At 38.3% G+C, this 16,332-nt stretch overlaps 1 protein-coding gene across 11 annotated transcripts in view; it reads right to left on the bottom strand.

The window, feature by feature from the left end:
- The window catches only part of PHF3 (PHD finger protein 3), a 74,522-nt gene that overhangs the window by 43,661 nt on the left and 14,529 nt on the right, over positions 1–16,332 (bottom strand). For 4 of the 11 annotated variants that reach the window (XM_087945237.1, XM_087945196.1, XM_087945228.1 and 1 more), the window contains exon 2: positions 7,218–7,486. The exons of 5 other annotated variants lie outside the window; for them this stretch is intronic. Coding sequence is in view for 2 of the 6 variants with exons in the window: in XM_087945196.1 (XP_087801322.1) it covers positions 7,218–7,461 (244 nt within the window). In the remaining 4 variants the exon portion in view is untranslated. Of the gene's footprint in view, positions 1–7,217; positions 7,487–7,905; positions 7,974–16,332 lie in introns of all 11 variants that reach the window. 2 more of the 11 variants (XM_087945186.1, XM_087945206.1) reach the window with 1 other exon arrangement.

Below are 16,332 nucleotides of genomic sequence, written 5' to 3' on the forward strand. Positions count from 1 at the left end.
GGAAGAGCACTGTTCCATAAGGCAGACATAACTACAAAGGAGACCTCCTAGGTTTCATAAGGTGACAGTGCCTTAAAGCTAGGACAGTGATGGCTAACCTTTTCGTTGTCGCGTGCCAAAAGTGCACACGTGCTCCCTGCGCACATAACCCCCTGCACGCCTCTGTGCACATCTCCCAGATGTGCCCCGCCCCCACACATGCTTGGCAGATATCCGACAACCAACTGGCTGGCAGGAGGCACATGCTCATGCACAGTGGATCTGATCTGGGGTGATGGCTCACATGCCAGCAGAGATGGCTCTGAGTGCCACTTCCAGCACGCGTGCCATAGATTCGCCATCACGGAGCTAGGACATAAGAGTGCACTAACTGCATCTGAACTTTTCAGTTGGACAGAAAAGATAGGAGTAAGAAAGTCCTGAAGATAAACCAATGTAAGGCTTTATGTTAGATTGTACTTGAAATATTTCTGATAACCAGTACAATTTATGGATCAGAGATGTTAAATGGTAAAATGAGGGACCTCCTTAACTGCTTGCGCAGCCATGTTCTGGAGTAACTGTAGCTTCCAGATGGTCTTCAAAGGTAACTATCTTGACTTCACTACAATAGCTGAAGTAGGAGATAACTAGAATATCAGTGATGTGAGACCATCCTGATCCATGGTTGGTGCACAGGATATATTTGTGCAAGGGCCCTCATGGCAATAGCGGTCACTGCTTTCTAAGCAGGAATCAAATGTTCAAAGGATGTGACATATAGTCCAGCTTCCTTTATTGTCCAACAGAAAGATGTTGTTTTCATATACAAAGTTTTACATGACTTCCCCCCACACCCCACTGAAGTTCATGGGATTTACTCCTGGTAGAAGTTTTGAATCCCACACTAAGATCTGCAACTATATAAATCTGAAATCTCAAATAGGATGAAATTGGTCATATATGGCCAATATAAGTAAAAACTGACAAGCCACTTTTGAAAAATATTGCCAAGAAAATTGCGGGAACTAGCCCATTCAGTCACCAGAAGTCAAAAACTGAATTGAAGACATGCATACATATTAAAACACACATCGAAAAAAGAATTAAAATAAATACTGTAGCTAGTTATTTCCCTGGGATAAATACTTCTAGACAATTAACTTCCAAAGCCCAATGTTTAACCTTTTCAGTATCATATAAATATATGTGCATTACTAAAATTCTGAGTAAATATAATATATATTTTATATAGTTATAACAGAGTGAATTTGACACTCCTGATTTCTCACCATAGGCCATTCTATTCAGAATGCATTGCCAATAACACTAGCTGTCATTTATTATTGTATACATTTTAATGCTTCTTAAAATAGAAATGATTTAAAATGGAAACAATGCAATCAATCTTCCAAAAAGCAGACATCATTTAAGCCATTTCAGCTTCAATTAGTTATATTAAAACTTCATATATATTTATTATGCCACAAAGAAGAAACAACAAAATGATTAAGGCAGCAAAGCAAAATAGAAATTAAGTAGGCACCAACTGTATTCAAAAAAGACTATAAATTTCTGCATATGTAAATAATAAATCTAAATTAAAGTTGTAGTAGAGATAAAAGAATTGGATCTATTGACCTTGCTAAGGAAAACCCTCGATTTGCTTTCTCCATTCCTGGATTTTTTCCATTCTAGTCTGCTAATTATAAATATGATATAACTTAGAAATTGCCTGCCATTGCCTTCCTTGCCTCTGAATTTTATTGTTTAAGGCAAATTTTATTGTTAAGACAAAAAAAAAGTGTTGCATAATGGTTCAAGTGCTGGATTGGAACCAGGAAGATCTACATTCTATCCATTCTCCCAGGAAAATTCACTGATGATTTTAGGCCAGACATTCTCTTTCAAGTCAATCTGTCCCACAGATTTGTTGTTGTAAAATAAAAAATAATGCGGTAATGCTATGAATGTTGCCTTAAGCTCCTAAATGAAAAGGTAGGCCGTTAATTGAATCAATAACACCCTGCTTTTATTGATCTTGTATTAGCCACTTTGGAAGCATTTTAGGATGAAAGAGTGTAAACATTCTATTTGATGTGTATTTATATTATTTGATGTGTATTCATATTATACGCATGAATATGTAATGCAACAAAACAAACACATAACAATTTTGAAATAGTCAAATGAAGGGAAAGCACTAAATGATGAAAAACTATAAAAATGTATGATTTTTACTTATCTAAAAACTAGCTGCAGAAAAGGGAACTTAGGTATGATTCACAATCAATTTTATACAGATTCTAAATGAGCTTATTAGTATTATTCTTAGGAGCAAATGAACAAACAGCAAAATAGAATTGCTGATAAATTACTTGGTAATAGCTTACTTATTGCCATAGTCCAGAAACTAAACACAATGATATTTCAAGTGAAAAGACAGAAGTATTATGAAGTGAAAGCTAATATTCAGTTAAAATTCATTCAATAAATTCTTATTTTAAATCACTGCAATATAAAAAGCTCAAACCACATCATTTAAAATAACTTAAATGTTATTCAAATAAAGAAAACTTGGAAAAGCAAAAAAAAACCTATCAAATTAAATGCAAACAATTAAGGTAAGCCAGGAAGAACTAGATAGGGCCAAAAACCCTTTTGATCTTTATCTAATTTGCATTAATTTATTCCCTCAGACTGATTCACTTCCAATCCTCTTGATACTGATTTTTCAAATGATATCTGCAGAGTATCTTGGAGATACTTGGGTAGTCAGTGTTAATACTGTGTTAAATAAACCAATGGTCTGATCTAACATAAGACAGCTTTTTTCCATACAGTAGGCATATCCGTCACATTTAATAAAACTTCTCAACATCTTTATCTAAAAAATAAATCCCACACCTATTATAATTTCTTTTGGAAAGTCTCCTTAGTTTCAAAATAATTCTGAAATGCAATATAAGATATTGCTCTTTAAGGAAAATATTTCAATGGGCATAGTTATACTACCAGGAGCTGAGAGGAAAGGTTAAGAAAGGAATGGGGAACAACTTAACAGATGAGAAAAATTATTTCTCCCTCAAAGCAAATACAGAAGAGTCAGTGGACGAATTCTTTCACATCCCAATACAGCATGCCTTAAGGGTTGCAGTGGCTCAGTGACTAAGACACTGAGCGTGTCGATCAAAAAGGTCGGCAGTTCGGCGCTTCAATTCCCTAGCACTGCATAACAGAGTTAGCTCCCGTTACTTGTTCCAGCTTCTGCCAACCTAGCAGTTCAAAAGCATGTAGAAATGTAAGTAGAAAAATAGGGACCATTTTGGTGTGAAGGTTCCATGCGCCTTCGGCATTTAGTCATGCCAGCCACATGACCATGGAGTCATCTTCAGACAGCGCTGGCTCTTCAGCTTTGTAACACTGCCCCCTAGAGCTGGAAACAACTAGCAAGTATGTGTGAGAGGAATCTTTACCTTTACCTTATAGCTTGTATTATTATGCTTCCTCATGAGCCATTAATGAAGCAAATATCTAAAGTCCTGATGTATACATATACATAAATACACACACAATTATTTTGGATGGGATATTGTATTCTATACAATTATATAATTATATATTATACTGTCTTCTATACCAGCGGTCAACAACCGGTGAGCCGCGGCCCACTGGTGGACCATTAGAAAATTTTGGTGGGCCACAGAGAAATCTCACCCCCAGAGCACCCCCCCCAAAGCAATTAATCCAGACTGTGCAGAAACACAAGGATGCGCTGCCCACATGGCCCGCAGGAACCCTCCCTGCCCACTCACTCCTTAACTAGCACACTTGCCTGCTAAATTGCTATTTTTCCTATTTCTGACCATCATCTGTTCTGCTGTGTCGGGAGATTTAGATTAGCTAGGAAGCAGGAAATGGTTGGATTTCTTGCTTTCTAGCTAGTCTTTAGATCTTCGGCTCTGCTTTTAAGCACAGCCGAACCTCCCAGGCATGATATTCCCCTCTGAAAAAAAAATCGGGCCGGCCAAAAGAGACCCCCACCGCGCGCCAAGAAATTGCCCGCCCGCCGCTCGACTGCCCGCCGCACCGCCCGCCGCCCGCCGCTGCTGCTCCGCCGCCGCCCGCCCGCCCGCCGCTCCACCCGCCCACCCGCCGCCGCCCGCCCGCCCGCCCGCCGCTCCCCCGCCCGCCCGGGCTCCGCTCGCACCGCCCAGGCGATTCCCAAAAAAATCGGAATTCCGATTTTAATCGGAAAAATATCATGTCTGACCTCCCTTAGGACTGAAGGTTCTATTATTCAGTGCAGACTCACAGCAAGCAAATTTGAGAGACTGAGCTAGCCTATGGCAGATAGATAGATAGATCACTGAATGATTCTGTGAACAACTCAATCTGCCTGCCTGCTTTGCCTGATTTTGGGTAAAAATTGCTCTTTATTTTATAAAAAATTCAATATTTACATACATGGTGTGTTGTGAGTTAATTTTGTGAGTTTGCTTGCAAGCAAATTTTATGTGACAGACTGAGCTATCCGATGGCAGATAGATAAATCTCTGAATGAATCTGTGATTCTGTGAGCAACTCAATCTGCCTGCCTGCTTTGCCTGATTTTGGGTAAAAGTTGCTCTTTTTTTATAAAAAATTCAATATTTATATAAATATTTATAATATTTACATACAAGCCATGCCCAGCCAGTCACATGACCACCAAGTTACACCCACAAATTAGGCCACACCCACAGAACCAGTCAGTGGTCCCTGGGATTTAAAATTATGAGTTTGGTGGTCCCTGAGATCCAAAATGTTGGCAACCCCTGTTCTATACAATTGTTACAATTATATTTTGTTTTTTATTATTTATTATAAAATAGTAATTTAAGGGAAAGCCTTACTAATTCTGTGAATAATGCTAGGTTTTCAATGATTACTGCTATGCTCGTAAGACTTAACAGTGTTCAGAGACTTACTAAGTTTGGGACCTTGAGTAAATTTGGTATTTATTTCTTTAATGTAAGATGCAATTTTTTAATATATTTCTCTTCAATTTCAAAATGATGTATGTTGTAAGGAAATGGCCACTCCTGTTTGAGAATTCAGATCTTAGGAACACATAGCTGGTTGGAAGAATCACTGAATCATGAGCAACTTTCTCGTATCTTGTTCATTCAGTTTGAATAACAGAATCTAAAATACAGTTAAGAAATACTTGTTTTAACAAAATGGAGGCATCTATGCTGTTGCAATTCCAAAAATTTAGACATTTTTGTTTCAACATAATAGTTCATAGCTAATTATATGTAACATATATGGTGCATGCTTTAAGCATCTACATTCACTTCCCCCTCAAGAGTTTCAAAATTCAACAGAAAAATTAGAACTTTAGCCGAAGGCACGCCAGACACCTATTCTCATCTGAAGCACTCAAAAATTTAAGTCACTGCCAGTCTATTCTTGATGATCAACCAATTCAACATCCAAGTCTTTATTACAATTTTTTTACAAAATTGCCATTGTTAATGAAAAAAATATATAATGTAGCTATTATTTTCCAAGATTATTCTAAAAGTTCTATGGTTTCAGTATAATTTATTTTTAAGAAGATTTTACCACAACTTATGTACTGTTACATTAACTTAATACTGAGTGTACTATTACATCTCAGTGGTCAATGTAGATAACTGAGACTAAAATAATTATCAATGTTAGCTATTCAACGTTGCGTTCATCAGAGAATTCAAAATCTAGATCTTGCTATTTTCAAGAAAGTGATAATTAAAATCTATCCTAGATATAGGATAACAATTTTTCTAGATTCAATTACCCCAATCCTACAAAATTTTATTCAGAGATAAATATAATAATGTTCAAAGAAGACCCTTCCTAGATATGTTATACATGGGTGGCATTCTTAACTATTAGCAAAGTGAAGTAATTAACTGTATTACTATAAAGATTGGTTTAAGCTTCTCTTTAGAACAAGTCTATCACATCTTCAAAATCATTTCTTTCATTGGCTTAAGATACAAATGGATGTTTGTACTCTTTCATAACCAACCTCTTCTACATTTCAAATTATATGTATAATGGAATTATTATTTTTACTATTTTTTCAAGAAACAAAAAGGGACTAAGATTTGACAAGCCATAGCAATGACATGGGATGAAGCACACACAATAGCTAGAAAGACAGAGGGGAAGTGATACAGAATGTTTAAGAGTTGTGACATATGCCAATTTAAATTGCTTATACAATCTAAGGATCAATATTGAAACTCAAGCATGACCATATATCAAATCAATGTCCTATTAACTTCTTACTCAATATGACTATTTTATATTGATAGCTATTCAGTAAAAAACACACTCTAAAAAACACACTCCGATTAAGAGGATCACTTTATAGCAAAGGTCTAAAGGTCATCTTAAAAAACCTTCTGTGCTAAGGTGCAACAATTAAATTCTCTTTAAAAAGTATTCCAAAGTTACAACCTATTCTGCAGCACTACAACCTATTAGGTCTATGGTTTTTACAACTGATCAAACTCTTATTCTGCATTGCTTTTGATGCTCCCACTCCACAAATATCTCTGATATTTATTCTATCTCTGATAGAATGTAGATCTATCTAGACACAGATTTGTGAAGGGTCGAAGGAAACTTCAATTGTAGAAGTGAAAGTTTGCTTATATTATATAGACTTTTCTTGACTTTTTAAAGAAGATTCCACAGATTCCTTAGTTATATTAGAATATATTATTCTGAGTCCTGGTGGTGCAGTGGTTAGAATGCAGTATTGCAGGCTAATTCTGCTGACTGCCAATTGCCGGCAGTTCAAGTCTCACTGGCTCAAGGTTAACTCAACCTTCCATCTTTCCGAGGTCGGTAAAATGAGAACCCAGATTGTTGGCGGCAATATGCTGACTGTAAACTGCTTAGAGAGGGCTGTAAAGCAGTAAAAAAGTCTGAATGCTATTGTTATTAGAATATATTTTAAAGTGAAGAGTATAGGCACACCATAGAAAAAATAATCTGTAGCAACATGCCTCTTCATTATTCTTTTTAAAGATTTTTAAAATAGAATTTTCAACTGAATTCAGGGACAACGGGCAATTTAATATTTTGCTCTATGCTATAAAGCAGAGCAGAAAGAAAAATGTATTTTCAAACCAAAAAAGGGGAGAACACTACAACACTGCTCTATTTAAAAGTGTAGACTTGAAAATATTAAGAGTTACCTGTAGAACAAGGCATCTGGAAATTGGGATCAGTGCTATCCAAAACAGGCAAACAGAACTGAGCACTTGCAGATGCTAGCATAGGGTCCTTATCACTGAGCATGTTCTTCAGCGAATCCTCTAAGACATTTTGACTTGTACTAAAATCCTCACAGACTTCATTCTCCAGGTTGGATCCTAGAAATAGGGCATCATCTAAGTGTTCAGTAGGAATTAAATGATTAAATGTATCAACTATATCCATGAAGGCTCCTGTGTGTCTTTAATCCCTATAGAAAGACAAGAAAAATACCATAAGAAAAATAAACTATGGATTAGAAATTATCTAGAAATATCAAATTTGATGTGGCTTATCACTGTCTTATATAACTCACTATAAATTGTTTCTATTTGAAAAATTAAATTAAAATTTTAAAAAATTCAACAAGAAATTTATTAATTTTTTGTAGATTTGATGAATTTCAAATTAAAGGACAAACCAGAGATTTAGGAACTCTAGTCACTATTTCTCAATTGCAAAGCTGGCAAAATGAAAGAAATGGGAGACAGGGAGGTATATTTACCACTACCACCCCAGATGGTGCATATACAACCACACCTGAACTTTCTTACACTACTTAACTTTGCAAAGATGTTTGAGAATCCTGAGAACAAATAATGTAAGAGTTCAGAATGCATTCTACTCAACTGTTTTTGCATTGCAACATCCTCCGCATCTTATTTTCTACCAAGCAAACTTCCCATACATGGAATTTCCTGTGACAATGGGAAAAGTAAATGAGGAATGAAAATGGGAAAGAGCATATATAAGAAAAGCAGAATACTATAAATTATCCACTACTCCCATCCCTGGGCAAAGATGCCCAGAATCATGCTTGCTATGGTAAAATCAATCAGCCGTGCATCACATTACAAAAGTGATGAAATGGAACATATCTTTAAAGTTACACCCTACCATATAGACAAGTAATAATTTTCAATTGTTACTGAAATTGAATGAGTTGAATATTAACTGAATTTCAGTTAATTTTAACTGCATATTGGCTAAATGTTCTGCAGTGAGAATAACTTTAGTCCATGTCAACAACTGCCACTGTAAAATATCAGCCATCTTTTAACAACTAAAGAGGGAAGGAAATTGTTCCATGATTTTTCTACAATTGTTAAACATAATTGATTAAAGTACAACTGAAACCAGAGACTGTTTATTTAAAACTAATTGACAGGAAACTTAGATTTTATATATGTCATTGACTGAGATAGGCAGCCATAGAAATTGAACAAGTAAATAAATAATGACAACTGCAGCAATATTATTATATTCGCAAAAATGGAAGGGTTTGACACTATCCACAATGGAGGAATGGCTGATGAAGATGACGGAACTTGCAGAGGTGGTTATATTAATTTCTTTGATCCAAAAAAGATACTATCTACATTTATGGCTGATTGGAAACCCCTTATATATTTTTTTTCATAAGAAAAAAAAAATGCACTTGTGGTTTTGATTAGAAAAAAATGGATAGTAGAAAAAAGTGAGCTTTTTGTAATTATACAGTAAAAGATAATTTTGTAATCATACTTATATTTTTTGCAGAGCAAATCGGAAGCTTCTATTTTTAAAAAATGTTTCTCATTGCACTTTTGTGTTTTCTTTTTTTCCTTCCCCCTTTCTTCTATTTTGTATTGGTTTGTGATAGATTTTTTACACCTTAGAACTTTTAATGAAAATGTATTAAAAATAAAAATATTAAACATAATTTATATTGATATAAATAAAATTTATAATTTTTGACAGACCCCATCCAAGGCAAAAAAAAAAGCATTAGTGTATGCCACATTAACAGAAATAGAAAAAAAATTTAAAAAAAAAATCTCCAGGCATTATTTTAAAAACCTTTTGGGGTTAAAAAGGACAGGACTTATCTATCTAAAAATTGAAATGTAGCAAATTTACACCAAATACAGACAATAGTAAAAGCTAATGAAGTGTGTAGGGAATAGATTAGTTTAATAAAAAAATCTTCAACTTTGATATCCAATCTTTTTTCAATCTTTTCACTGTTGGATTAATTTTTTAAATTTCTCAGAAACCAGTTCTGCAAATATTCAAAAGGGCTTCATAACTCTCAAGTTTTTGAAAATGATTACTTTAAAGCCAAATTGCTTTCTATATAAATTTATTTACAGATACTGACAGTTCACTTTAAATTTATGTAAAAAATTGACTTCATTGTCAAGAGACTGATGATCTCAATCCATAAGTTCCAAGGATTCAATGAAACTGAAATGAAAGGCTGCTATATTAAAGGACTATCACAAAAGCCTCTGCCGGTAAATCATGTAAATTATTAGTTAAGATGATGTATGCTCAGGAAACAACAGCAAAATCTGTGTTATTGACCATAACAGGATACTACCAGACTTCTGTAATCAGTAGCAGATAATTCTGAGTCATGGGTAACTTCAATGATTTATTTTATAAAAAATGTTGACTGAATTCACATGTTATGAACATTATGCTATAGTTTACTACTGCAAATTACAGCATCTTTTAAGCCACAAACGAGTTGTCAAATTAGTCTGTGGGGGCCATTAAACCAAACTGACTTTTTTTATTCATTCAATGAGTCAGTGAATGAGTGAGTCAAGTCAGTGAATCAGCCAGTCATTCCCTCCTAAATTATGGCAGACTTGAGCTGTAGAATCCTTGCTATCCCTGAGCTTGTTTGTAATGTCAACAATGGTGAATGTGTGGTTTGCTCACTGTTTATGTATAATAGCTTGCCCTACCGATGTTGAGGGGTATGATTTACTCCATGATAATTCCTTAACTAAAGCATTGTTTTCTGCTTGATTGTTTGTCAGGTGTTAATCCTTGCTTATCTGGTGTTGGCTGCTGGAGAAGATGTGTTCTGGACTTTTTGTATGCGTCTAAGCTTTTTTACTGTCTTTTTTGAATGGTGTGTGGGAATGACTTTGGAGGAAAGATAGAAGAGAAACAATCATTCAAGACAGGCAGGAGCACCCCTTAGCTAATCATATGAGGCAGCAACTTAGAAGGGATACACTTTAATAGATCAAGCAATTAAAAGTAGTAATGGGGAATGTCGTACTTCAGACTTGCAAGATTCTTTAATATAGCGTTACAATAAAGTAGATTCAGCTCATCTAGTCACAGTTTGTTATTTGGCTTAGGTCTGACATCAATCTTGCAAGTCTCCTACTCTTTCCCAAAGAGGAATTTCAAGAATCACCACTGATACTCAAAGAACCCAGCTAACTGTTAAACACCTGACAAGGAAGAACAGAAGCCAATTTGAAGGGAAAGGACGGAGAGCCTGTACAGTTCGTGACTACAAAAATATGAACAAAGTAACAATTAGAGATCATTGTCTACTCCCACTTATCTCACATCTATTAGACCAGCTACAAAAACCACACATCTTTACAAAACTAGAACTGAGAAATGCTTATAAACTAATCAGAATGAAAGAAGGACATGAATATTTATAATAGCCTTTGATACAAGATAAGGAAAATCTGAACATACAGTAATGCCTTTCGGCCTGGTTAATTGTGGAATGATTTTTCTAGATTTATGAATGACATTTTGCAGACATTTTAGATAAATATGTCATCTTAGTTTGTTCCAAAAATTCCCTATTTGCATATACCTGTAAAATCATGTCAGAAATGTACTGCAAAAATTATGGGAAACTAAATTTGTGAAATTAGAAAAATGTTTATTTGATCTGACTCAACTGAATATCTACAGAAGATATACAGAAGGATCCAGCAAAGGTGCAGTCTGTTCTATCATGGGGCATATACATGCGCGTGCGCACACACACACACACACAATGTACAAAAGATGTGCTGTGCTTCCCAGACTTTACAGAAAATCTCTAATTTTGCTGGACTTGTAAAACCACTATAGCAGCTTCTGAGAAAGGGTCAGCAGTTCTCATGGTCAACCCAAGAGCAAGCAGCATTTCAATCACTGTACCCCACTCCCAACAACAATACTGCAAGCAAGCAACTTTGAGTCCCATTGTAATGCAGATCAACCTTAAAAGTAGGGAGCAGGAAGGGAAAAGTGATCTCTTTGATCCAATTAAGCAAACAGCTGCAGTGTACATATGCCACCATAAAAGGTGAAATGGTATCTTGTTGGGCATGAACTCAAGGAAGCCAAACAAGATACCATTTCACCTTTCACAGTGGAGGGAGGGTAGCTATTGCACAATGGACATTTATATGTACCTCGTTCCGGGATGGGGGCGTGGGGGTGGGGTTCAGAATAGTATAACTATGCCCAAAGCAGCAGGATATGAGAGAACGTTCAGAACCCAACAAAGAGCCCTCAGAGAATTTGGGTAGTTCTGCATCCACAGATAAATTAGAGATTATGTGTCCTCTTGTCAAGTTTGTCGGAGAGCAAACTCAATCACTGATAGAGCAACTGGATTGTTGCAATCAATGAATATGCTCTCCTCCAAAACCTTGAGACATTTTTTTCACTAAATTTCATCACCAATCTTCCTCCAGTGTGGGATATACTACCAAACTGGTAGTAATGGATTTATTTACCAAACTGACTAATTTAATTCCTTGCAAGAGATTCCTAATGGCTCAAGAAATACCTCAAGTTCTTTCAGAAGGTATCTTTAGATATAGAGGATTAGTCAATCATGTGGTTAGTCAGAGGAAGTAAATTCACTTCCAAATTTTGGAAAGGCCCCTAGCAATTATTAAATATTGAAAGTCATGTCATCCATCCTTCATCTGATTTCCAACAGAGAAACTGAGGTTAAACAGCTATTGCAGTAGTATTTAAAATGCTGCATTTCTTATCAGCAAGACAACTGGACTGAACTCATATCTTGCTGAGTTTGCTTAGAACAATGCTGCAGACTCTCCTCTATTGGTATGTCTATATTTGAGACAAAGTATGGCATTCACTCACAGGTCTTACCAACAAACATACAAGAAAGTGCCCTACTTCATGCCACATATTTCCTGCAGCAAAAACTTCTTAAAAAAAACAACGCAAATTATAATCTCATACAAAAAGCAGCAAATGCACAAGAAGGGGCTAGAATTCAAGGAGATGTAACACAGCTTACTACAAAATTATTAAATTCCATGAGACTTTCCAAGAAATAGGGCTCAAAAGAGTTATTGGTCCTTCCCCTGTAAACTAATCAAATCAAACCAGTTCATTTCGCTTGCAGTTGCCATCATCAATGAAAGTTTTCCCTTAACTCCATCATCATTGTTGTTTTTGAAAGAGTCTCTCCACTGAACTCTACAATCAGAGACAACACTTCTGTCTCCCATTTTAATAGATGGGGAGAATATGAGGAGTAGTAGTAGTAGTATTAGACTCTGGATGCAGAGGAAGCAGGCTGAGTATTAATTCATTAGAAAGACTACCCAGACTCAGAAAGAACATGGCAGGTAGCAATAAAACACCAACATTGATATATTGTTTTCACAATCAATACACCAATAAATCCCACCCTAAGAATCTTCTGGCCTTGCAGGAGCCAAGCACTGACCATGATGAGCTGGAGGAAGCTGCGAGTGTATCTAAGACTAAGCAGAGGGAAATAATTCAGTTCCTTCCTTGTCAGGCATACAAGAAATGGAAGGGGGATGTTTCCACCAGATTCCCAAGGGAAGGGTGACTACTACCTTAACTGGAGTTGATTTATGGGGCGTTTTGTGTGCATGTGCTAAGTTGCCAGAAGAAGAAAGTGACATAGCTATATTTCATTCTTACAGCCCACAACTTATTTCTCTGGGAACTTGGGAAGGGAGGTTGAGTCTAAAAGGAAAGTGATGCAATGGAATGTGAGAATAACCTGGGGAAAAGGGGGAGAATACAGGAAAAAATCAGACAAGAAAAGAAGGAACCCACAGTGGCTTAATTGTTAGAGAAAGAAATTTAGAAAAGACCTGCCCTAATGGATCAAGCAGTTAAAAGGGGAGGCAGGAAATTGCAATATAAATGAAAAATGGACTTATGATTGTCGCCCGATGTTATGGCCATTGTAGCATCCCCACAGTTATGTGATCAAAATTCAGGCAATATTGGAACTGAAGTAGAGAGTTAGGACTATCAGCAGGTCTCACAAGAATGAACACTCTTTGGAGAATGGTAGGAAATCCAAATCTTATAGTGCTTTGGAAGACTTCTTTCTTCAAATCACGTATACTATTATTTCTCCAAACAGCACACCTATTCTTGTGAAATTTGGAGAACACAAGAAGCTTTCAAAAGAAATGCAAAAATGGAGCATGCAATCTGGAAAAAAATAACATAACGATGATTTAAACTTTGATATTAGAAACAGACTACGGGTCCAGATAAATTTGAAATAAATTTTGAAGTTAATCATAAAGAATCCTTTCAGTAGGATTTTGTTTTGAATTCTTAAAAAAATACAATAAGACTTCAAACACTAGACGGAACTATAAGGCATTACAGATCACAATTAAACGAAAAGAACTCAAAGTTGACTTACAATTACAGAACAAATTAAAATATTTTAAATATTGAGCATAATGGACAATATTGAACATACTGAATGATATTTTTGAACAGTAGCTGTGGTGGCTAAATGGTTTTGCAGGCTATTCTCCCTTGTAAGGCTGTGACAGGTCAGGAGTGGGTGTTGCTCTTGTCCTAGCTGTTTGGACTGAGTCTGTCTAAAAGGCTTATTAGCCTAGCTCTGCCCACTCTAGGTAGCTCCTCCCAGCTTTTGACACAGTCCTCAACCAGGACGGATGCAAGCCATTGCCTCTCCTGCCTTTGGGTTGTTTCCAAAGGCAGCCTTACTTGTTTAACGGAGAAAAAAAAGTCTCAAAATTCAAACTCATGCAGCTCCACTTCTCAGCTGTTTTTCGGAGCTGCACAACAGCTGAGGCTGCTCTGGCAGTCTGAAGCAGACTGCAGAGGGCCGCGGGGCTGTTTTCAGCCCTCCACGGTGAAGAGGAGGCCGCGGACACCGGGCGGCCATTTTTTTGAAGCTTCGTCCTGCTCTGTTCTGAGTCGAGGAGATATTTTGGAGCCTCCGCAGCGAAGAGGATAGCCGCAGTTTGAGCGGCTTGCTCAGGAGCTGCCCCTGCCCTCCAGGGAGCAACGAAAGGCCAGGGATCCCTCTTTAGGGCTCCCTGCTTCGTGGCCTGAAGCGGCCATTTTAGAACACCTCGTGGCCGGGTGGCCATTTTGAAGAGTTCCTAGGCTGGAGGCAGCCATTTTGAAGAGGCTTGGCCTGCTCCTCCAACCACTCCAGTGGCTGTACCAGCACTAGGCCACTGGTCTCTCATTGTTGCTGAGCCAGAAGACACCGAAGTGAAAGCACTTTTTAATTATTCTTCATCCCGGTGGGTGACTGCTCCCTGTCCCGAAGTAGAACAGGGCCTCCAGGCTTCAGGCCGGGCCTGGACTATATTGGATAGCCCTATTAAGCCCTAGAGGGTTTGAGTCCCAGTAGGAAGTGTTAAAACATCCTACTGAAGATTGCACAGGGCTGAAGAAGAGTTAGGGGATTGGAAGGAAGATATTCCCTGAAGTTCTTATGAAAATCCCTTTGTGTGTTCTCCTCCTTGCACAAGACTTCAAGTCCAGAAAAGGCCTTTCTGCTTTCAAGATGGTGGAAGCCCCTAGGTACAGCAGAGCAGCCAGATCTCACAGGGCAGCTCCTGCTGCTTCAAGTAACAAGGGAAAGCAGCCAGCAAAGAAGGCCTCGAAAGCGGAGGAGAGAGATGCTTCCAGGTGCCATCAGGCCTTAGAGAAGCATATTGCCAAGGTACAAAAGGCCTCGACAAGCAGATCTCCAGAAAAAGTCTTCTCCTGCTTTGCATCTCAGTGAGGTGGACCTTTAGGATCAGGAACCTGGACCTTCCTCTCAAGGGCCATTGTCCAGACTTGGTCCCCTGATACAGCCAGAAGGGAGGCCTCCCCTCATCCCTCGGAGGAGGGAATTCATCATGATGATCCCCAAGGAGGATTCAAGGCTGTACCTTGGCAGGAGTGTGTGTCCAGTAGGCCTAGAGTGGAAGCCTTCTTTACCCCTACTGCAGCAGGCCTTAGACCAGCTCAGCCTTCTGATCCAGATGTCCCAGTCAACCTGCAGCTCTTGATTGACAAAGCCGTCAGGAAAGGTATCTCTGCAGGTATTCAGAGATTGCAAGACATTCTTCAGCAGCTTCTGAGGTTTCAGAGAGAAGGTCCTGGGTTCGAGAGGCTCTTCTTTCAGAAAGAGGTTCCCTGGTTCAGGAACCAGTTTCTGGCCTACACTTCTGCAGTCACTGCTGAGCAATCCCAGGTTGGTGAACCAGATAAGAGGGAATCTTATATGTTGGAAGATGAAGGGCCTTCCCATGAGATTCCAGTATTCACGGGCTGTTTCAAGCATGCCTTATTCACTCCCTTGCTGATCAAGGGAGAAATATGTCCAACCTGAGGGATGCAGATGATGAAGCAGCAGCTACCCAGCCTTCCGTGGAGTCAGATATTCTCTTCGATGAACCAGAGGTGAGGAAGGTGATGGTCCCATCTCCCAGGCTCTTTCTGAAGATTATCCGGAAACAGCTGGGGTCACCTGCCTCAGGGCCTAATTCTGTCTTCAGACCGCAGGTTCTTCAATGTCGGCCCCAAGCTCACCAAGACCCTTCAGGTGGGACCTTGGTGGATGCGCCGGTGGCAGCTTTGGCCTCCACCTCATCACCCCCTTCTGATCCAAAAGATGTCCTCAAGGTGGAGGAAAGCGGATCGAGCAGTTGCTCCAGAGGTCTCGCCAGGCGGCTGCCTGGGCAGTCAAAACATGTACTGTGGCTTTGCTCTTCACCTGAACATCACTTAAATGGCTGAAACAGTTGCAGGACAGGATTCCGATGACAGATACCTGGGCCCATCAGGACCTCGATAAAATTGTGGTTGCAACTGACTTCATGGAGGATGCCACCCTTCATGGGGTTACATTTGCCACCAAAGCTATTGATTCTTCGGTAGCTGCCAGACACATGTGCTGGTTGCACAATTGGCAAGGCTGATGGAAGAAGGAAGTAGAAGCTGGCTTCAACTCCTGTTCAAGGAGACAAA

Source organism: Notechis scutatus, chromosome 1 (genome assembly GCF_049901735.1).
Source record: "Notechis scutatus isolate UNSWTSFEM ecotype Mainland chromosome 1, rNotScu1.2, whole genome shotgun sequence".
NCBI lineage: Eukaryota > Metazoa > Chordata > Lepidosauria > Squamata > Elapidae > Notechis > Notechis scutatus.